The 17,189-nt window shown below is 39.5% G+C and overlaps 2 protein-coding genes across 3 annotated transcripts in view; both read right to left on the reverse strand.

Annotated features, from left to right (window-relative positions):
- Nucleotides 1–143: 143 nt before the first annotated feature.
- Nucleotides 144–4,270, reverse strand: tdo2a (tryptophan 2,3-dioxygenase a). Its single transcript, XM_070913634.1, has 12 exons — nt 4,236–4,270; nt 3,996–4,101; nt 3,803–3,893; nt 3,517–3,587; nt 2,749–2,876; nt 2,425–2,611; nt 2,128–2,235; nt 1,909–2,020; nt 1,620–1,677; nt 939–1,018; nt 634–724; nt 144–297 (listed from the first exon to the last, which is right to left on the reverse strand). Exons 1-12 carry the CDS (start codon nt 4,268–4,270, stop codon nt 144–146), a joined length of 1,221 nt encoding a protein of 406 aa, XP_070769735.1.
- Nucleotides 4,271–10,999: 6,729 nt separating this feature from the next.
- LOC139291455 (teneurin-3) overlaps nt 11,000–17,189 on the reverse strand; it is a 65,513-nt gene continuing 59,323 nt past the window's right edge. For both annotated transcript variants that reach the window (XM_070913481.1, XM_070913480.1), the window contains 4 exons: nt 16,481–16,777; nt 12,902–14,513; nt 12,359–12,489; nt 11,000–11,752 (listed from right to left, as the gene is read on the reverse strand). In XM_070913481.1, the coding sequence (XP_070769582.1) occupies nt 11,000–11,752; nt 12,359–12,489; nt 12,902–14,513; nt 16,481–16,777 (2,793 nt within the window). The remainder of the gene's footprint in view (nt 11,753–12,358; nt 12,490–12,901; nt 14,514–16,480; nt 16,778–17,189) is intronic.

Genomic DNA, 17,189 nt, shown 5'->3' on the forward strand with positions numbered 1-17,189 from the left:
TCAACGAAATTTGTGTTTCTTTGCATGTTTCGATGGCTACCTGTGCACCTGTCCTTCGACCTTTCAGCTGTGCAAAGTATCTACTGTTGTGAGGTCAGTTACGGTGAAGGAAAGGAAGCCAGGGCAGACGACTGAGAGGGCCCCTAGTCTGAGTCTTCACTGCTGCAGTAAGAGCTGTCGCAGCATTCGGCCATGTAGAGGAACGTATGAACATTGGGATTTAACTTTGGCACCCAGTGGCGAGGTATCAGGAACGTTGCCAGGTTGAACAGATCCACAAACACTTTGTAGCGGTCACTAAAGGGAAAGAAAGTAATTTATTAAATATTTAACTCAAGTACTCGTACAATTTAATTGGGCATCTGTTTCAAATTGTACTTTCTGAAAGACAAGGGCTAACTAACTGCTGAAATTGAATGGACACTGAATAAAGGACTTGTGTCGTAGCTCCTTTTGAAATTAACTTTTAAGTATAGTTTGTGCATGTCAGGTGGAAGTGACCATATGACAGGTTAATTTAGATAAGCACAGAGTAGTAGTGTCCTGCCCTTATCTAAATTAACTCTGAAGTGTTTAAGATACTTGCAGTGTAAAGTGTTTAATCAGTAGGTTAAAGTTTATTGCATACAATACCTGACAGTAGATCTCAGGTAGTGGTAGCCAGATGAGCCCCCTGTGCCGGCTTTGCTGCCAATCATACGATGCACCATGCATACATGATTGTCTAAAACAGGAAACAGAAATATCCTTTATGATATCAGCAATGTTTTGGCTCTGCATGTTTCATTTAAACTGTAAATTGTGAGTAAGACATTCCATGGGAATAGGTTGTTGAATTCTTCTGCTTGAACAAACTTTTAGCTGTGTAACACACATTTTTCTGTTCTTGTTCACTGGTCAGCATATGCAGCACCTGACAGGAATGCTACAGTACTTACATCTCCATTTTGTCATGAGGGTGTCAATATCCATGAGGGATGTGAGCAGCTGGAAAGGAACCTGGAACCTCGGCTCTTCCCTAAAAGGTAAAATACGACTTTAGCATTTGAGGATACCTTGTACAGATGATCAAGTGGTGCATGAAAATGTGTCTAAGTGGTGCGACTGACTATCACCTTCTCATGACCCACAGTGCAGTTAACATCTTTTACCCAGCAGTTTCACATTAATTATCACCATCCAGTGACAGTGTCACACCACTCTGTTGACTCTCATGGAGCCTTAATGAGTCTCATGTGACGTGTCCTTACTACACAGGTTTTTAAAGCGTGGTTACCACACCTTTTAGTAAATCTGGCTCTCAGATGAAAGACGAGAGATCTCAAAACTGTACAGCAAGTCCAACTGCTAGTGTTTCTGACCTGGATGACTGACAGGGTTTCAGAAACATGCTTGTGACATGGGAATTTTAGGTTGGAATAATGAGAATAAGTGAGTAATCCTGCCTCGGGAACTAAAACCCCAGTGAAGCAACAGTAGAAGACTGTGTATGCTGTGCAGCTCTCAGGTGTAGAAGTGTAGAACTATATTAATCTGAAGCAAACATAAAACAGATGCACTGCGTCAGCAGAGTTTCACTAGGCAATTAAAGGTGAGGGATCGCAGTAAAAACCACATACCTGTAGAAGTAGATCATCAGGGCACCTTGGAGAGCCTTGTAAGAGAGCCGCCTCTCACCTTGTTAGCAAAATTGAAAATATATTACTTTTAAAGTAAAACAAATTGTCTTTATTTATGTGGTTTTCTGAGCTATAGCCTAAATGTTTAAGTTCACAAAGTAATATAAAGCATTGCTACAATGTTGAGTCAAATCTAGACCACAAATACAGATATGTGAAGCCCTGACAAACACTGGATTATGACAGTTGATTAATCGGTCTTATTTTTCAATTTGTAGAAAGCACTCACCTTTGCTAATGAGATGGTCATGGCGCTTTTCATCAAACAGAGAAGTGAACAGCTCTTTCTGTTTGACCAGCTCAGCCATCAGTTCCTCCTTCTCCTCAGAATCTGGCATTTTCTTTTCAAAAAAAAAACCCGTAAATAAAAATACAGTCGCTGTCAGTCATCTGTGCACTCCAGGGGGAGCAAAGAAAGATTGTTCTGAAAGCTGGTGTCATCTCCTACCTCAATTTTCTCCTTCTCCTGATTCAGCCCATCAAATATATTGATTTCCAGCCTTTCCCAGAAATTGAATCCATCCACTTCCAAACCAGGAGTTCTCTCCAGCCACTCCTGAGAAGAACAGGCCATTGTTTCTATCACAATTATACCTTGTTCAGCAGCAGACGAGCTTATGCAGAGCAAGATACAGACAAACACAATGTTGAAAAAATAATAAAATGATGCCTGCTTTAATTAACTCTTGACGAAGTTTAAAAAATCGATGACCATGCGCAGGTGTGTGGTGGTTGTAAGACGTACCTGGACTAGTTTCAAGAGTGTTGGCTCCTGTTCAGTGGCGAGCAGCATCTCACTGTCATTACCCTTGAAATTGTCCCTGTAGTGACGTCTGTTGTACGGAACCCTCTGATTGTCCGGGACACCGATTTTGTTCTCCAAGAGCCGAAACTGAAGGCTTTGAAATCCAGAGGCTGGAGACAGGTATTCCCTACAAAATAGAAAAAAAAGCAGACGTAAGCATACATGCACACAACACAGACAGAGTGCACTACCATTGAGGAGAGAGCATCTTATAAAATTTTTAGCACTGAAGTAGAGAGGGCTCGACGTTATTTATAAGCTTACCTAAAGTCAAAAAAGTCCAAGGCTGTCATTGTTTCCAAAACCGCAAACTGGTCGACCAACAGTCTGAAGATCATAACAATCCTGTGGATGCGAGTGTTGACTTTGAGCATATTGCGTTCGTCTCTGACCTGGAGGAATAGTAAAATATTTAAGGAAATAAATTACTAATCAATAGTAAAGCTTGTAAGTCAAGATATCCTGGCACAGGAAAACAATCTAATTACTGAAATAATTAGAGTTTTAGATTGTTTGCATCATTATTTCATCAACCTAATGTGTGTCTCCTCTAGGAAAAAAAGTAAAAATGTAATGTAAAACATTACAACAGTTTTTTTTAGCCAGGGTGATGCACAAAATGTCTTATTCTTCCCTGACTGAACTCCAAAGCCAGATTGACTGAATAAGACAAATAATTCCTATTGAAATTCCCTTTGAAACAGAGGTACTGCGAGATCCGACTATCCTAGTGTTCTCCTTCATGATGATTTTGTACTCTTCAATTTATTTCAATTGTTCTACTTTGTGATTTCATATTGTGAGCGTTTGATATTCAACAGACAGTTCACATCTAAAAAATTTGAATTTCGTGATACAAAAAGTTTTTTTCTATTTCAGAATTCTATCTAAGTGAGGGTACTTGAAAACTAGAAAATGCAATTTTTTTTAAATTTGATTCATGCTAATTTTCCTTCTGTCTTCATAAACAAGACATAAAAACACAATCACACAACCTTTGTAAGATTCTTTCACTCCAGAAATGTGACTTACATGCCCACTGATGAAGATCTCTCGCACTGAGTCAAGTTCAAACAAAATCTGTTTGAACCACAGTTCATAGGCTGAAATAAAACACAAACAGTTTAAGCATCAGAAACATTTTAGGATAATATTACAAGGTAAACAAATCGGTCAGTAAGCAGTCAGGGCTAATTACCATTTCAACAGGCTACTCTTTTGTATTCAGCTTTAAATACAAGATGAAAAGAACAATTCTATTTCTGTGAGACAAGTACAGAAAATGCTCTTAAATACTACAAAGCTATAGTAGTTTTACCTTGATGGGTGACGATGAAGAGGTGCTCATCATGGATCTTATTACCCTTTACTTCACTCTGCAACACCTGGGCTGAGACTATTTTGTCGAGCTGAGAGTTGGAAAGAAATGAAGCACTTAACTTAAAAACACACATTCCAGTACTTGAAAGCGGCTACAAAGACTGATACGTATTATAGGTGGTGTTTTGTACCTGCAGGTAGTCTCCATAGATGATTCCTCCTTTACTGGCCTTGTTAACCCCTGCCTGTGAGGCATCCTCCTCTTCTTCTGTTTTGGGAGGCTTGTTTTTGAATAACCTGCAGTGCGAAGAGAGAGCCTTTTGTTACTTGGTGTTTTCTCATCATCATTAGCAATGAATGAGGGCTCCATTTAATTTAATTTGAAAAGATTAAATAGAAATGGAAAAAAAAAAATGACAATTTGAACGTACAAATGCCTCTTCTCAAAGTACGGACATCCACTCATGGCTTGTCCAAATCAGTAGTAGCAAAGATGTATTCTTCTTCCTCGACTATTATTTACTAAAATTGTCTTCAACGCAAACCAGATTTTTAAAGTTTCACCTCATCCAATCACTCATGAGAATACGGTCACCATCCGGCCCGCCTCTATTTGCCCCATTGAGCTGTTGTTTACCTTGAACCAGGACCACCTTCTGGACTTTGTTTGACATGCTGAAAGAACAGTCACAGCACCCTTTTCAAATAATAAAATGGAAAAACAACAAACACTTTCATGCAAATAATCAACTTAACTGGAATATCAAATATATTCAACATAAGAAGATTTTAAATGCTCAATTACAACCTTTATAATAATGGAAAAAACTGTATATTCAGGACACTTCTCTGTGGACGTTGCTGTTTCGGTCACGGGGTGTCTTCAGTGTTTACTCTCCTGGGTTTGCTGTTTATATCTGTATGTTTTGTCTCTTTCAAATGGTGGACTTGGTTATATAAGTGTCTGACTGAGGCGAGTGGAGTTACGTATATATATGTCCTGTCTGGCAAACCTGACATGCACTCTCTATCTTTTTTATTTTGACATGAAAGTTTCTAAATGATAAATATCATTTTAAAAACAGGAAGAATATGTAAAAAATCTGTTTTACTTAGAAAAGAGAGCTTGTTTTCAACCACAACCACCCAAGAGGTTTGATTTCTATTTGATTAATACTAAAAACACATCCTTGAATTATACTGTAAGATGCTCAAAGAAAAATAGATTTAATAGATAGATTAAATGGAGTTAATGTTAACTATGTTGACACTACTGTAATTTCTAACCAAGAACTCTTGTGACAGTCTTTACCAACTGCAAATGCATAAACAGTCTTTCAGTCTTTCTATGACAAAGCTCTCTGGGAATCATGATGATGATCACTGGACTCATCTGTAAATATTTGCCATTTGGTTAATATTTTATTTACCTCAGTGAACATCATTGGGGATGTGTGGTTCCGAGGTTATTGAGAAAGTGTGTGGACTTTACATAATATGTTCTTAAAGTACACTGAGCTCATGTTTGTGTATGTTCCCGTGAATTTGATGAATCAGATATACATACCTTTATAGCTGGAGCTTGTGACCACCCTAAGCTTGTGTTGTCCTGTATCCTGTTAGGCCTGTGCTATCTGCTGTCACATGAAGTTCATGGGAAATATCTGTTTGTTTTCATTTACAATTGGCTAAATAGGTTAAGAATAGTCCCTCCCTACCCCCCTGAACCACACCACAACACACTGTCAATCGCAACTAGCAAATTCTTTTTGAACTTTTGAACGAAACAGTTAGCCCATATTCATCAGCGTAAAACTCAGAATCCACAATAATCCACTCTCTCTAAATCTCTCCAAGATCATTAGTGCCCTTGTTTTTCACCCACACCCTTTGTAGACTCCTCTAGTACAGTCCCAACAGCCTGTGCAACTGTCCTCAGAAGATCAGAGGGATGATAACAAGCAGCTATTTCTGAATTGGGACATGGTACAAGCCTAGCAATATAAGGCTGCAGACTGAACACGAAGAGCAGAAGCAGCGCCAAAATGCTTTGTTCTGGTCCCATTTAGCTGGGATGAATGCGATGTTAGTGAGGGGGGGGGGGCAGTGGGTGAGACGCTTGAGACAAGATGAGACAATCATTGTAAATCTCGAAAGCTTTTACAGACCTGTCCATCTCACTGATAGGACGCACGTGTCATTACACATTATCTCCAAGGTCTGAGTGAGTCATTGATTAAAAGAAAACAGGGATATGGTCTGTTTTTGCCTTACTGTCACGTAAAACCCCCAATGAAAGTTGAACTGTTTTCCTCTGTGTATGCCCTCTGTCCTTCAACTCTGCAGTTGTGCTGTAGGTGTGTAAACTGTCGGCTGACTTCATCTCCACATCAGTTTTGATTTTAGACTTTTTGTACTCTCAAACCATTATTATAAGACCTTCAACAACAATTAAATCCAAACAGAATTAATATATTTAACACTGTATTTATTAGCAGGTTGAACTATCTGGGACTGACAATGCTGTTTTGTTGTATGCAAGTTTAATGAAAGTTGAATTGAATTGAACAGATAAAAGGCAATCAACTAGAGATGTTATATGTTTTATTTTTTGCATTATATTGTAGCCTAACTGGTTTACATTATGTGAATATTATAAAGGAATTACAATTTGGTCACTAAAACTCACACTATTATGTGTAAATATTACAATATTGCAGCAACCTAAGCTACAGTAACATTGTGTCATAATGAGAAGCAACATAAGTGGTAGAAACTGCTTAATGTCTGCTGCTTATACATGATGACCACATCAGAATGAATTCATCATTGTACTCATCTAATGTCATTTTAGGTTATGTCAAGATCACAAGATTGTAACTTTGTGTCCACAAGCTTTGTTCTGAGCTTTGACATAAGCTCTGTTTTCTCGTTATGTCGAGATAAAATAATTGTTCTGTGATCTCCAGAAAACAAAGCCTGCTGGCACTTTTGTGACGTCTGTAGTTCAAACATTGTCCATGTGTTTGAAGAAAATGTCAGCAGTTTGTGTAATTTTGGCACCTGCACGTACGGCAATCTCAAGATAGAAAAGTGTTTTTTTGTCCTTTGCAGTGAATGTACAGTAAATTGGTTTGTATAGTGCACAGAATTGAACACAATACTTACAAGGTCACGAGTGCCGGTGCTCGATTCATTGTAGTAGTATCATACCTAGCCTTTCCATTGTCCATAGCAGATTTCTTCAGATTTCTTATTTTTATATTTTGTACATACTTTTAGTTCTACATTATGCTACTTTCTACTCTTGAATGGGAGCACCGGTACTGTACAATTTCCCCCCGGGGATCAATAAAGTATTTCTGATTCTGAATCCTTTTGCTTTTGGAAATTGTATATGCATTGTCTTCTTAATTTATTGCATCCTTATTATCTGGAATCATTTGAGTCTCAGAGAGTTTTGTTGAGTTTTCCCTCTATAAAATCCCAGGTTTAAGAGTTAAATTCATACTGTATATATTTTGAAATCCTGCAAAGAAATAACTTCAAATGATTTAGAGATGGAATTTTGGCTTTCTGTCACATACCTCAAATTTAATTTACCTCGACAGGTCCTTCTGATTTTGTGTCGAAGAGTAAGTCCGCAAGTTGTCAGCTGAAGGTGAGTAAAAGCTATAATGAACACTTTCACCTCGTGTGAATATGAAAATCGAATAACTCTGGTTGGCAGAAAAAGCAGGTCTGGCAAAAGTCACAGAGGGACATCGAGACTGAGATGAGTTTTACAAATTGACATACAGAGTATTTGTTGAAATGTATACCATAAGAGGAGGAGAATGACAAATAAAGATTGTGTAATGCCTTTGGAGAAGCAATCAGCTACACTCTGTTATTTTATTTACTAGAAGCTCATTAGAGAGCTCAATCTGTTGACTATTCCATGTGTTCATAATTATCTAATCAGCTCGGTTGATGCACTCGATCGCACATTTCTAATATCTCATCACAGTTTGCTGTATTACTACTGTAAATTCAACTTCACTTCAAATTACTGTAGCATTCCTTACTCTCAGCTCTGCGTCGTATGATCTTAATTCAATTTGAGTGGCTTTTAAAAAATGCCAAGTCCAAGCATGTTTTTTAAATCCCTGCGCCCACCAGATTTAAACCTGCATGGATGCAAAATGTATAGTTATAGATATTGTTTCGCTTCAGTAACCATTTTGACACACATCAAAAGTCAAAATCAACCCACTAAATAAATCCAAGCTGTGTGACGTCAAACTCAAACATCATACATGATGTATAACACCCTCTTCAGTGCTGTATTGCTTGATCGTGCCTCCAAGATGGAATCGTTACATGTTTGATTCCATATGGCTACCTTTTGTGTTTTGTGCATAAAATGAGGCTCAATTGAATTATGAAACATGCCTCATTTTTTCGATTGCTCTGATGTGGCTATTGCATGATGCTTTTGGGTCTTTGATGTTCTTTGCAAAGTTGAGCCGTCTCTTTTATATAAGCCTTTGAAGTAGCTTGAGTTGCACTGCGTAGTGATACGCCGCACTGTTGCTTTGGCAGTGCCTACTGTGGTCACAGTGTGATACTGCAGCAGTACTGCGGATCATTTTAATATTACTGGCTTATCTATTCCATTTGATTTCTCTTTAAATTAACCTGCAGTATTGAGACGTGATTTTCAGTCATTTTCCCCCAACATCTGCTGCACTAATCATGAGAATTCGACTGAATTATTTGAAGTTGGAGCTCAAAGCAACAGCATTTCCTGACCTCTCTGACAGTACAGTGACGTTGGCTGTTATAATTTGTGTATTGCCACATGGTATGTAGATAAACAGTCACCTGGATGACTTTCTGAACTATGCACTTTGTGCCACTAGGGAGCATCAGAGGACTTTTAAGAGAATGACAGATTTGAATGCTTTATATTTTGGAGAGCTGAGTTTAAAGATTTGAAGATTTTTCAACAGGGTTTTGGTGGGGTGTGAAACTCTTTGTATGCATATATCAAAACAAATGGGGGGTTCACTGTAATTTCAGTGTGAAGGAACAATAGGCAATGGCTCACAGGGAAACTTCAATAAGACATTTCATTATAGGTTGGTGGTGAAGGAGGGTGGTATACCCTAAGGGAGTCTGATGAGAACTTTGAAAACATGTATTTCAGATTTTGAGCTGAGCAACATTCAAAGAGATGCCACTTTGTTGAGCTCTATACATCATTAAACATTTTTAAATTTCTGAAACCATATAAAGAATCTGTGGGATGCTGGAGCAGCAGAGAGGAGGTCAAAAACAACAGCATAAAACAACCTCCCGTTTGGTTTGAAATGCTGTTTGAAGTTTACCATGAAAAAGAAACCACTTTCATATGAAGGTGTTATTTTCAGAATGATGCATTCCATCGTCAGAACTCCTCTGTGCTTTGATGAATAACACCTACCATGAATGTGGAAAATGTAATTTTAAAAATTGAGCTATCAAATGTTCACACATAAACTTACCTAAAATCCTTTTTAATTATGATTATTTAGATTGTTTTCTGTTTACATTTCAGTTACACTTAAAATTTCTTCAGCTAGAATTCACAAACCTCATTTAGAATAGCTTCAAACAGCCGATTTAAAATGAATGTTGCATTTGTCTCCTTTGGCTTTGTAGCTCAGATGTATTTTTAATCATTTATGTACTTTATGATTTTGATATTTTTTGGAATATTGAGGCCATGCATACATAACTATTTGGAAAGACTTTAAGCATCAATGATATCCAAATTAGTGTCTAAGTAACCTGCTACCAAATACCACATTTTCTCACTTCTCTCGTTCATTTAAAACAAAGCAGTCGATTTGTGAGATGACAACAAAAAGCAGAACTTTGTTTAGTTCTTAAAAAAACAACACACCAAAAAGAACCCCAATATCATTTTAATCCATGAGTGCATTTGACATTCAAAAAAAATTATACCTACCGAGAACATGGATGTGATCTATATTTGGATCCACTGTAACCTTGTTTATGTGAGATGGGTTCATGAAATATTTGTGTTGATGAAATATTCATTGGACAGGAAGCCAGGTCAAAAGGCATTATGCCCAATAAACATTAAATTTAGTGGAAATAATAGTTGACTGCATGTTATAGATACATCACCACTTGTAAATACTTGTCACTACATGCACAGGTTTCTGTTAATTACTTAAACAGAGCATTGTGAAAAAGCCTCACATTAGCCATATTAGGAGGAACGTAGGCAAAAAAAAAGCAATGCATGTTTGAAAAAAAAAAAAATGAAAAAAAATCAAAATCAGCTGAACTTTATTTGTCATGTATAAACACAACATAAATTACTGTTAATATGACTAGTACAGACATTTATTCAGTTTCTTAAAAAAACAACATAAAACTCTTGCATAATTTACAAAACATGGTGTCCCTGTGCTATCCAAGACACATATGTGCCCCCCCCCAAACAGAGTTTTCATACCTTTACTGTCCTTTTTTCACAATGAATATTGGGTATTCAAACATGGAAACTGTGTCATTTTTTCTGTTTAAAAACATCTCAAAGAGAATAAGACAGTTGATATTTTGATGTTTACAGTGCTAAATCTGGTATACATAGTGGTTGTTTGGTGAGGATATCTCTAACGCCAGAAACAAACATTTGCTCAAGGACGCTGCTTGCTCTCGGAGTGTGAACTCTCGAGCCCCATACTTCTAAAGAAGTGCAGATATGCATAATGTAAACATTTCCTTTGCTATTATACTACTTGCTGTTGAGCTCAACTTTTCTTGATGAAAACAAAAGAAAACAATAAAACACCTAAATTAGCTCACTGTTTCCCCAAAGACAGCACTACTCTTCCTCTGCTTCAGAGTCCGGAGTCCAAAAGGCTTGTGCAACAGAGGAACTGACCTGTAATTGCCATGTTAAGGCTTGGTGTAGTTATACATTTACTCTGTAGTCCCTAGGTCACAATGCACAGCATTGCTTTTGACCCCGTGTATTTTTTCTCTTTCTTTTTTTTTTTTTTTTCTTTTTTACAAAAACACATCGACACTCAGGGTACATAACCGCAACCTTTTGATTACAGTTGCTTTTCATTTTGTCCACTAGTATGCCTCTACCAAAACTAAGTCTCTTTGGCAGAAAATGCACCTCGTATTGTTACCTCTTCCCGATTTCACTTTGCCGAAGAAAGTGGATGTTATTAGCGCTGTCTGCTAATTCTGGGTACTGCTCAATGGAGAGCACATAGTATCCGTCATACCCCAAAACTTTTCCACTACTCAGAAGCTGCCTCTTCTCCCCCTCTGTCCAGGGGCGGACCCCCTCCTCGCCATCTCGCACTCGCTGCTGTTCTCTCGCCCAAGCACCTGCGAGGGCACGCTGACGAGCGAGCTCAACGACCCGCGCTTTCTCCTCGTCCACCGTGGATCCATAGCGGATATGAAGAGCTAGAGCACCGGCACGAATCTCCACATCTGCAAAACGCCGAGTCCGACTATCCATGACTGTGGTGGACTGGGAAACAGTCACATTGACACCATTCTCCAGAGTCTTGTGTCCACTAGTGAGGTGCAGTGCAGCAAGGTCGGCATCTGGAAGGCCTGGTTTGACAAAGTAGTGTGTGTCCCGCCCTTCTATAGTGAAGTGGAGGTCTTCCAAATAGAAAGCGTTGTTGAGTATTGTTGCAACCTTGATACAGTCCTCACTGGCCACGTTGAGTGTGTGAGTGTGAACGCTGCCCTTGTAGATAGCAAACATAACGGCTCTTCCGATGGGAGACATTGCAGCTGAGAACCACAGCCAAGACTTTTCACCTCTGCGACCTCGACTGAGATGGACCTCTGGCAGCCGCTCGAATGACAAGAGAGAATGCGCTTGTCTGGTTACTTCCTGCTGGACCCCCGAGATAGACTGTAGGAAAAGTGCAGTGAAACGTTAACGCCTGAACATGGCAGAACCTGACTCTCCAGGCCATTTAGAACCAGCTACTGCTCTGCTTCAGAGAGTTTTTCATCCCCGTCTAAGATAATGGTGTTTTCAAGCTGTGTTCTTAAGCCAAAAGTAGATAAATCCCCCATGACAATTTTACAGCAACACTTTGTGTTAATGCCTTAGACCAAAGACGACCTCGCATAAATAGCTTCAAAAGATAGTTTTAACAGTAGCAATATTACATAAAAGTTAGACAGTTTTAAAATGTGTTCAACTGGTAACTGAAGCAACGAGACGGTGGAAAGTACACTCTGTGCTTATTATGCGTACTATTATGCAATTGTTATGCAAATATGGCCCAATTAAAATTGATATTCTATGAAATACATAGCAATCCAATTAAGAGATGGCAGCTTCAAAATACTGACGTAAGAAAAACAAATGAAGTCATTTTTTGTTGTCTTGTCTGAACCCCTACACTTTCAAAAGCATGTTGTCTGTTGGCTGAAGGAATATAACAGTTGCTTCTTTTCTTTTCTTTTTATTTTGTGTTTAATATGCATGAGAGATATTAATTTTACCCACCGGCAGATCATCCCAGCGCTGACTCTTCCTCAGTTCATAGGATGGCATGCTTAAATCAAACTTTGGGACCGGAAACCCAGGAATGGTGTTGTGAAGATGAAAGCCAAAGGTTACAAGCCAGCTGTTCACATCTGTGCAAGAGAAATAAATGATATGAATATCTTTGTAGCGTACCATACATTTTTATTAGAAAACCTTTTTTTTTGAGAATTTTGATAAAACCATTACACTGTATATTGAGGCAAAAAAAGTAAAGCCAAGTAAATTATTACAAAATAAACTCAATTCAATAAGTTAAGAAGTACAGTTACTAAAATCCTTAAATTTGATAACATCAATAATGATCGTTGGACTCATGGTCAGATAAAAAAAGGATTTAATATGCAAATTATAGTGGAACGTTTTTCATTATCACAGGTTATGGATAAATGGATTAATGGAGAAATTAATCTGCAGAAAAATCGATAACAGAAATAATCATTTGTTGGGGCCCTAATAATAATCATCAACAGTGCCAGCAGATGCCACTGTGATATGTCTTACCTGCAACATATTCTCTCACTTCATGGACTTTGCTGATGGGGTTGTTATTTCTGAACATATATAAATTAAAAGGAGCTGGCTCTTTGCCAATTCTTTTCCAAGTAGAGACATCTGGTACAGTCCACCTTCCAGACATGATATCATAATCTTGCTCCCCGAAGTGCAGCAGTTTGGTCAAGGGTTCATACAATCCTCCGTGAAACCCGAGCACAAGCTGGAAGTCTGGGTTTGAATCGAAGTAGACCTCCCCGTATGCTGTGTACTGGAGCTGTTTGACCAGGAGGCCGTTGCTGGTGAAGACAGCCAGAGGTGTGCCGGTGTTATCACAGGCGATGTAGAACTCCTCCCCGCTGCTGATTTCCATAGCAAACAGGTGGCCTTGGAGGTCATAGTAGAGCGAGGTGATCTCTGAACTGGAGTGGTTATATACATGTGTAATCCTGGCTGTGTAGCTCAGGTCTGCGTAGAAGTATTGCAGGTGTTGGCCCAAGCTCGTCTTGGTAGACACTCTACGTCCGAGTCCATCATAGCGATACTGAATCGTCCAGCCACTGCTCTTGCTGTAGACCCGCACCAAGAGTCCTTTGGAGTTGTACTCAAAGATTTCTGCTCCCCTCTGACGGAGGAAACCGTCTTCATCCATTCTGTATTGGATATCTCCAAGGCGGGTGATGCGGTCTCTCAAGTCATAGCGCAGAGGAAGTAGTCTGGCACTGTTTCCTGCATTCAGCAGGTGCAGATTTCCATTAAGATCGTACGTGTAGCGCCACATAACTTTTTCGTTCAGATACACAGTCTGGAGCTGGCCATCCACGTCATACTCATAGCTGTACTTAGTGGTGTTGGCAAAGGGGCCGATCTTGATCTCTCGCTTGGTGACTCGGCCCACATCATCATACTGGAAAGTGATCCAGTACATGAGTGAGCGGAATATCTCATACTGGATCTCCTTGATGCGTCCATGTGCATCAAAGTGCTTGGTGTAGGTCATGACTGCTGTGGATATGATCTGATTTATATCATAGTAGATCACCCCAAACTTCCCAAACTGTTCAACCTTTCCTGAGATGTCATCAAATTGGTATAGATCGATGGGTAGTGGTGTTTCGTTGATGACGCCTTGCACACTGGTGACACGCAGGCTGCTGTCATAGGTGTAATCAAAGCGTGCATTGACCATGCCATCCTCACTGAAGCGGAAAATCTGACGATCCACCAGGGGACCCACTTGACGATAACGAATGGAGCAGATGAAACCTTCATTCTGCAGGTTGACGGTCTTCAGCACACCTGCCGTCTCGTCGTAGGTGAAGCTGACCCTCGTGCTGTCATACAGGATCTCTGACAGTTTGTTCTGCCGGCGGTACCTGTACAGGACCCTACGGCCCGTGCCGAGGTGAGCCACCCTTTGCAGGAGGCCATCTTCGCTGTAGTCCACAGCCACTGAGGCGTTGCTCTCTGGGGGGTGATAAAGGTTCCTGTAGTAGCCCACTGAACGGATGGTCTGCATGGTGTAGCGGGCTACGCTTGGCATCGTGACAGCAGCAAGCCGGTCCAGAGAGTCGTAATCAAATATGTACTGCCGCTGACTGTGGAGCAGGAGAACCATGGACTAGAGGGAAAAGAGCAAAATAGCAAGTGTTGTCTTAAGTTGCATAATATTTATACATAATATACAGTACGTGTAATGTCAGGCGGGGTTACTACAGGCAGGGTGAGCAGAACTTTCCTGTTTGAGAAAAGGAGAAAGAGGGCAAATGAAAAATGCACTAGGTAGTGTTAACCATCACTGTCGTGAGACAGCAGCTACCAGCTGTGCTGCCCATTGTTTAATGTTTATCTATTATCACAAGTACTTGAATGATATATTGATGTTAAATACTACATAGAGCTCCTGTCAAGAACATTTACTAAGAATGCTGGTTTGTTCTTTTAAATGTTCAATTGTTGATGATGGTCTAGTAGTTAACATACACAATCTGACACAAGAAATGTTTACTTTTAACACCTATTACCCACATAGACTACTTTAATTCATTTAAAGTATATGCAGTTTGGAGAGTGGTCTGTCTTCTAAAGGTTTGCCACCCTTTCTGTTAAAATGTCATGCCCAGTCATCCGTTGCTACATAGAGGTTCCCTGTGCTCCCTGAGCTCTCTGTGTTCCTTATGTCAAGATTGTTGACATGGCCTCTCCAGGTCACGCAATGAAAGGACGCGGCCAGGAGTGACTGAGGAAATCTCTGCATGGGTTTTATAGCTGAGCATCTCAGTGCAATCTTAAATACACTCTACAAAATAACTAAAGGATATTTTTGCGGAGGAGATGGATGGAGTGATATGTTGCTTTTTGACATGATGGAACAGCAGCATGCAAAAGACCAGAAGCTACCTACAATCTTTATTTTTGCGGAGTATATGTGTGTCATGATAAACACTACGTACATGATTAAGCCTCAGTGTATTCTTTGTTATTTAGCAAGAAAGTATATTGCTAGAATTTTCTGTAAAGCTAGAAGCAGACCTGAAGACTACAGTACAAAGACTGGACAAATCACATAACCACGATTTCCTCAAACATTTGCACAGTTTGAGTTGTGGTGGTCAGAAAGGAGCACACATTTGTGTAAATACAGACATTAAATATGTGAAAATTGTGCATTCACAGGATTTCATATAATCAAAGCCTGCCTATCACCCAGTGTGTCGTCTCCGTTTTTACTCAGTCTTTCAATTCGCACTCCTCTGGCTTCTAAGACTGAAAACGGGTGGAAACAGTCATTAGGTGTGGGATGTCCAGTCTTTGTAGGCTATTTAATTAAGGTACTTCATTTTCTATTTATTTATTTATTTTATTTGTAAGGGACCATAAACAATATTAAGTACATATGTTTGCATTTGATATACTGTACCAGAGTTAGCTTAAAACGGATTTTCATCTTCAGTCCCCTGGCAGTGCACAATGCGCTTAACAAACTCCCCAGATGTCCCCAGCTTTACACACAGTGATTTAAAGAGTATACTGTTCTATTGCACATGTACTATATACTATACACTGCTGCCAATTTATTTTGAGTTAGTTCAGGAAGCAGAGTTGCGGATATTGCCATTCAGTTCAACCTACCACACATTTTCTAGGACAAGAGATATGTTACTAAGGCAGAGATGGTCATCCGCTCTACTGTTTAAACCATTTTTGGGCCTTGGTTAACCTTGAATTACTGTAGAAAAGCAGTATTCAATTTTTATACTTACCTCCTCAGTCTGCCGCTGAATTTTAATTACTGGGTAGAGGGTGAGGTGTAGCTCATGATTACAATCCTTCAAAACATTTTTATATCTAGAGCTTGTAAATGATGCTCATTAATCTGCAGTTAGTGTAAAATGATTACTGTGTTTGCTAAGTACCTCTATAATAAGCAGCATTATATACATGGAGCTGGTGATTATTGCAAAATAAGCCTCTTGAGTGTGACCTCTGCTACATGTCAGGGTCTTTCTTCACCCTGTGGTGATAATGACAAGCCTGCTGTACAATATAGCTTACATATTGCTTCCTCTGGTCATGTTATTTTCTCACCTGCTCCAGGTAGGTGTAACTCCATATCTTCCCATCAGCAAACACCCTGGAAACCAGGCGGCCTTGGCTATCATACTCGAGTCTCTCAGTGGTGGGACCTCTCTGCAGGGCACTGATTTGCCCACTGCTAGTGCGGCTCACATTAACCGGCAGTAGCTTACTGCTGGGCACCCAGAGTACTGGGTGGCCTGCTGTGTCGTAAATAATCTTTAAGAGGAACTTCCTGTGGTCATCATAAATCTTCTCTGTCCTCAGGGTGCGATCATAATCGACAGAAAGAATGTTCCGTCCGTTCACCTGTGGGAAAGATTTGATTTAAGAACATGTCAGACAAAAATGACAACTACTCCTACAAGTGACAATAATATAACAGGCAGATAACACTTAAAAAAATGACACAACCAAATGCACATTTACTTACACACAACAGTGCGATATTGAGAAGAAATTCTTGGTTTTGATCTCCCTGTTCTTTGTCTGGATGGCTCTTTAAACTGTATTCACATGGATTTTCTCTACAGTTGTCACAGAGATTAACACCCCTTCCCGAGGCTCATTAAACTGAGAGACACTCTGGCGATTGTTCAGGTGCACTTAAATCACAAATTTAGTGGAGACTAAAATTACTCGGAGGCAGAGTAACCACCCAAGTTAAGTTCATGAAGTACTGTAAATCATAAATCTGAGTGTCAGATTCTAAGAAGAAGGA

This window comes from Enoplosus armatus, chromosome 10 (genome assembly GCF_043641665.1).
Source record: "Enoplosus armatus isolate fEnoArm2 chromosome 10, fEnoArm2.hap1, whole genome shotgun sequence".
Lineage (NCBI taxonomy): Eukaryota > Metazoa > Chordata > Actinopteri > Centrarchiformes > Enoplosidae > Enoplosus > Enoplosus armatus.

Coding starts and splice junctions, on each gene's coding strand:
- tdo2a (XM_070913634.1), bottom strand. CDS start 4,270: ATGAGTGGATGTCCGTACTTTGAGAAGAGGCATTT. Junction 725..938: donor CCTCATGACAAAATGGAGAT/GTAAGTACTGTA, acceptor TTCCTGTTTTAG/ACAATCATGTATGCATGGTG. Junction 298..633: donor TACCTGAGATCTACTGTCAG/GTATTGTATGCA, acceptor CTTTCCCTTTAG/TGACCGCTACAAAGTGTTTG.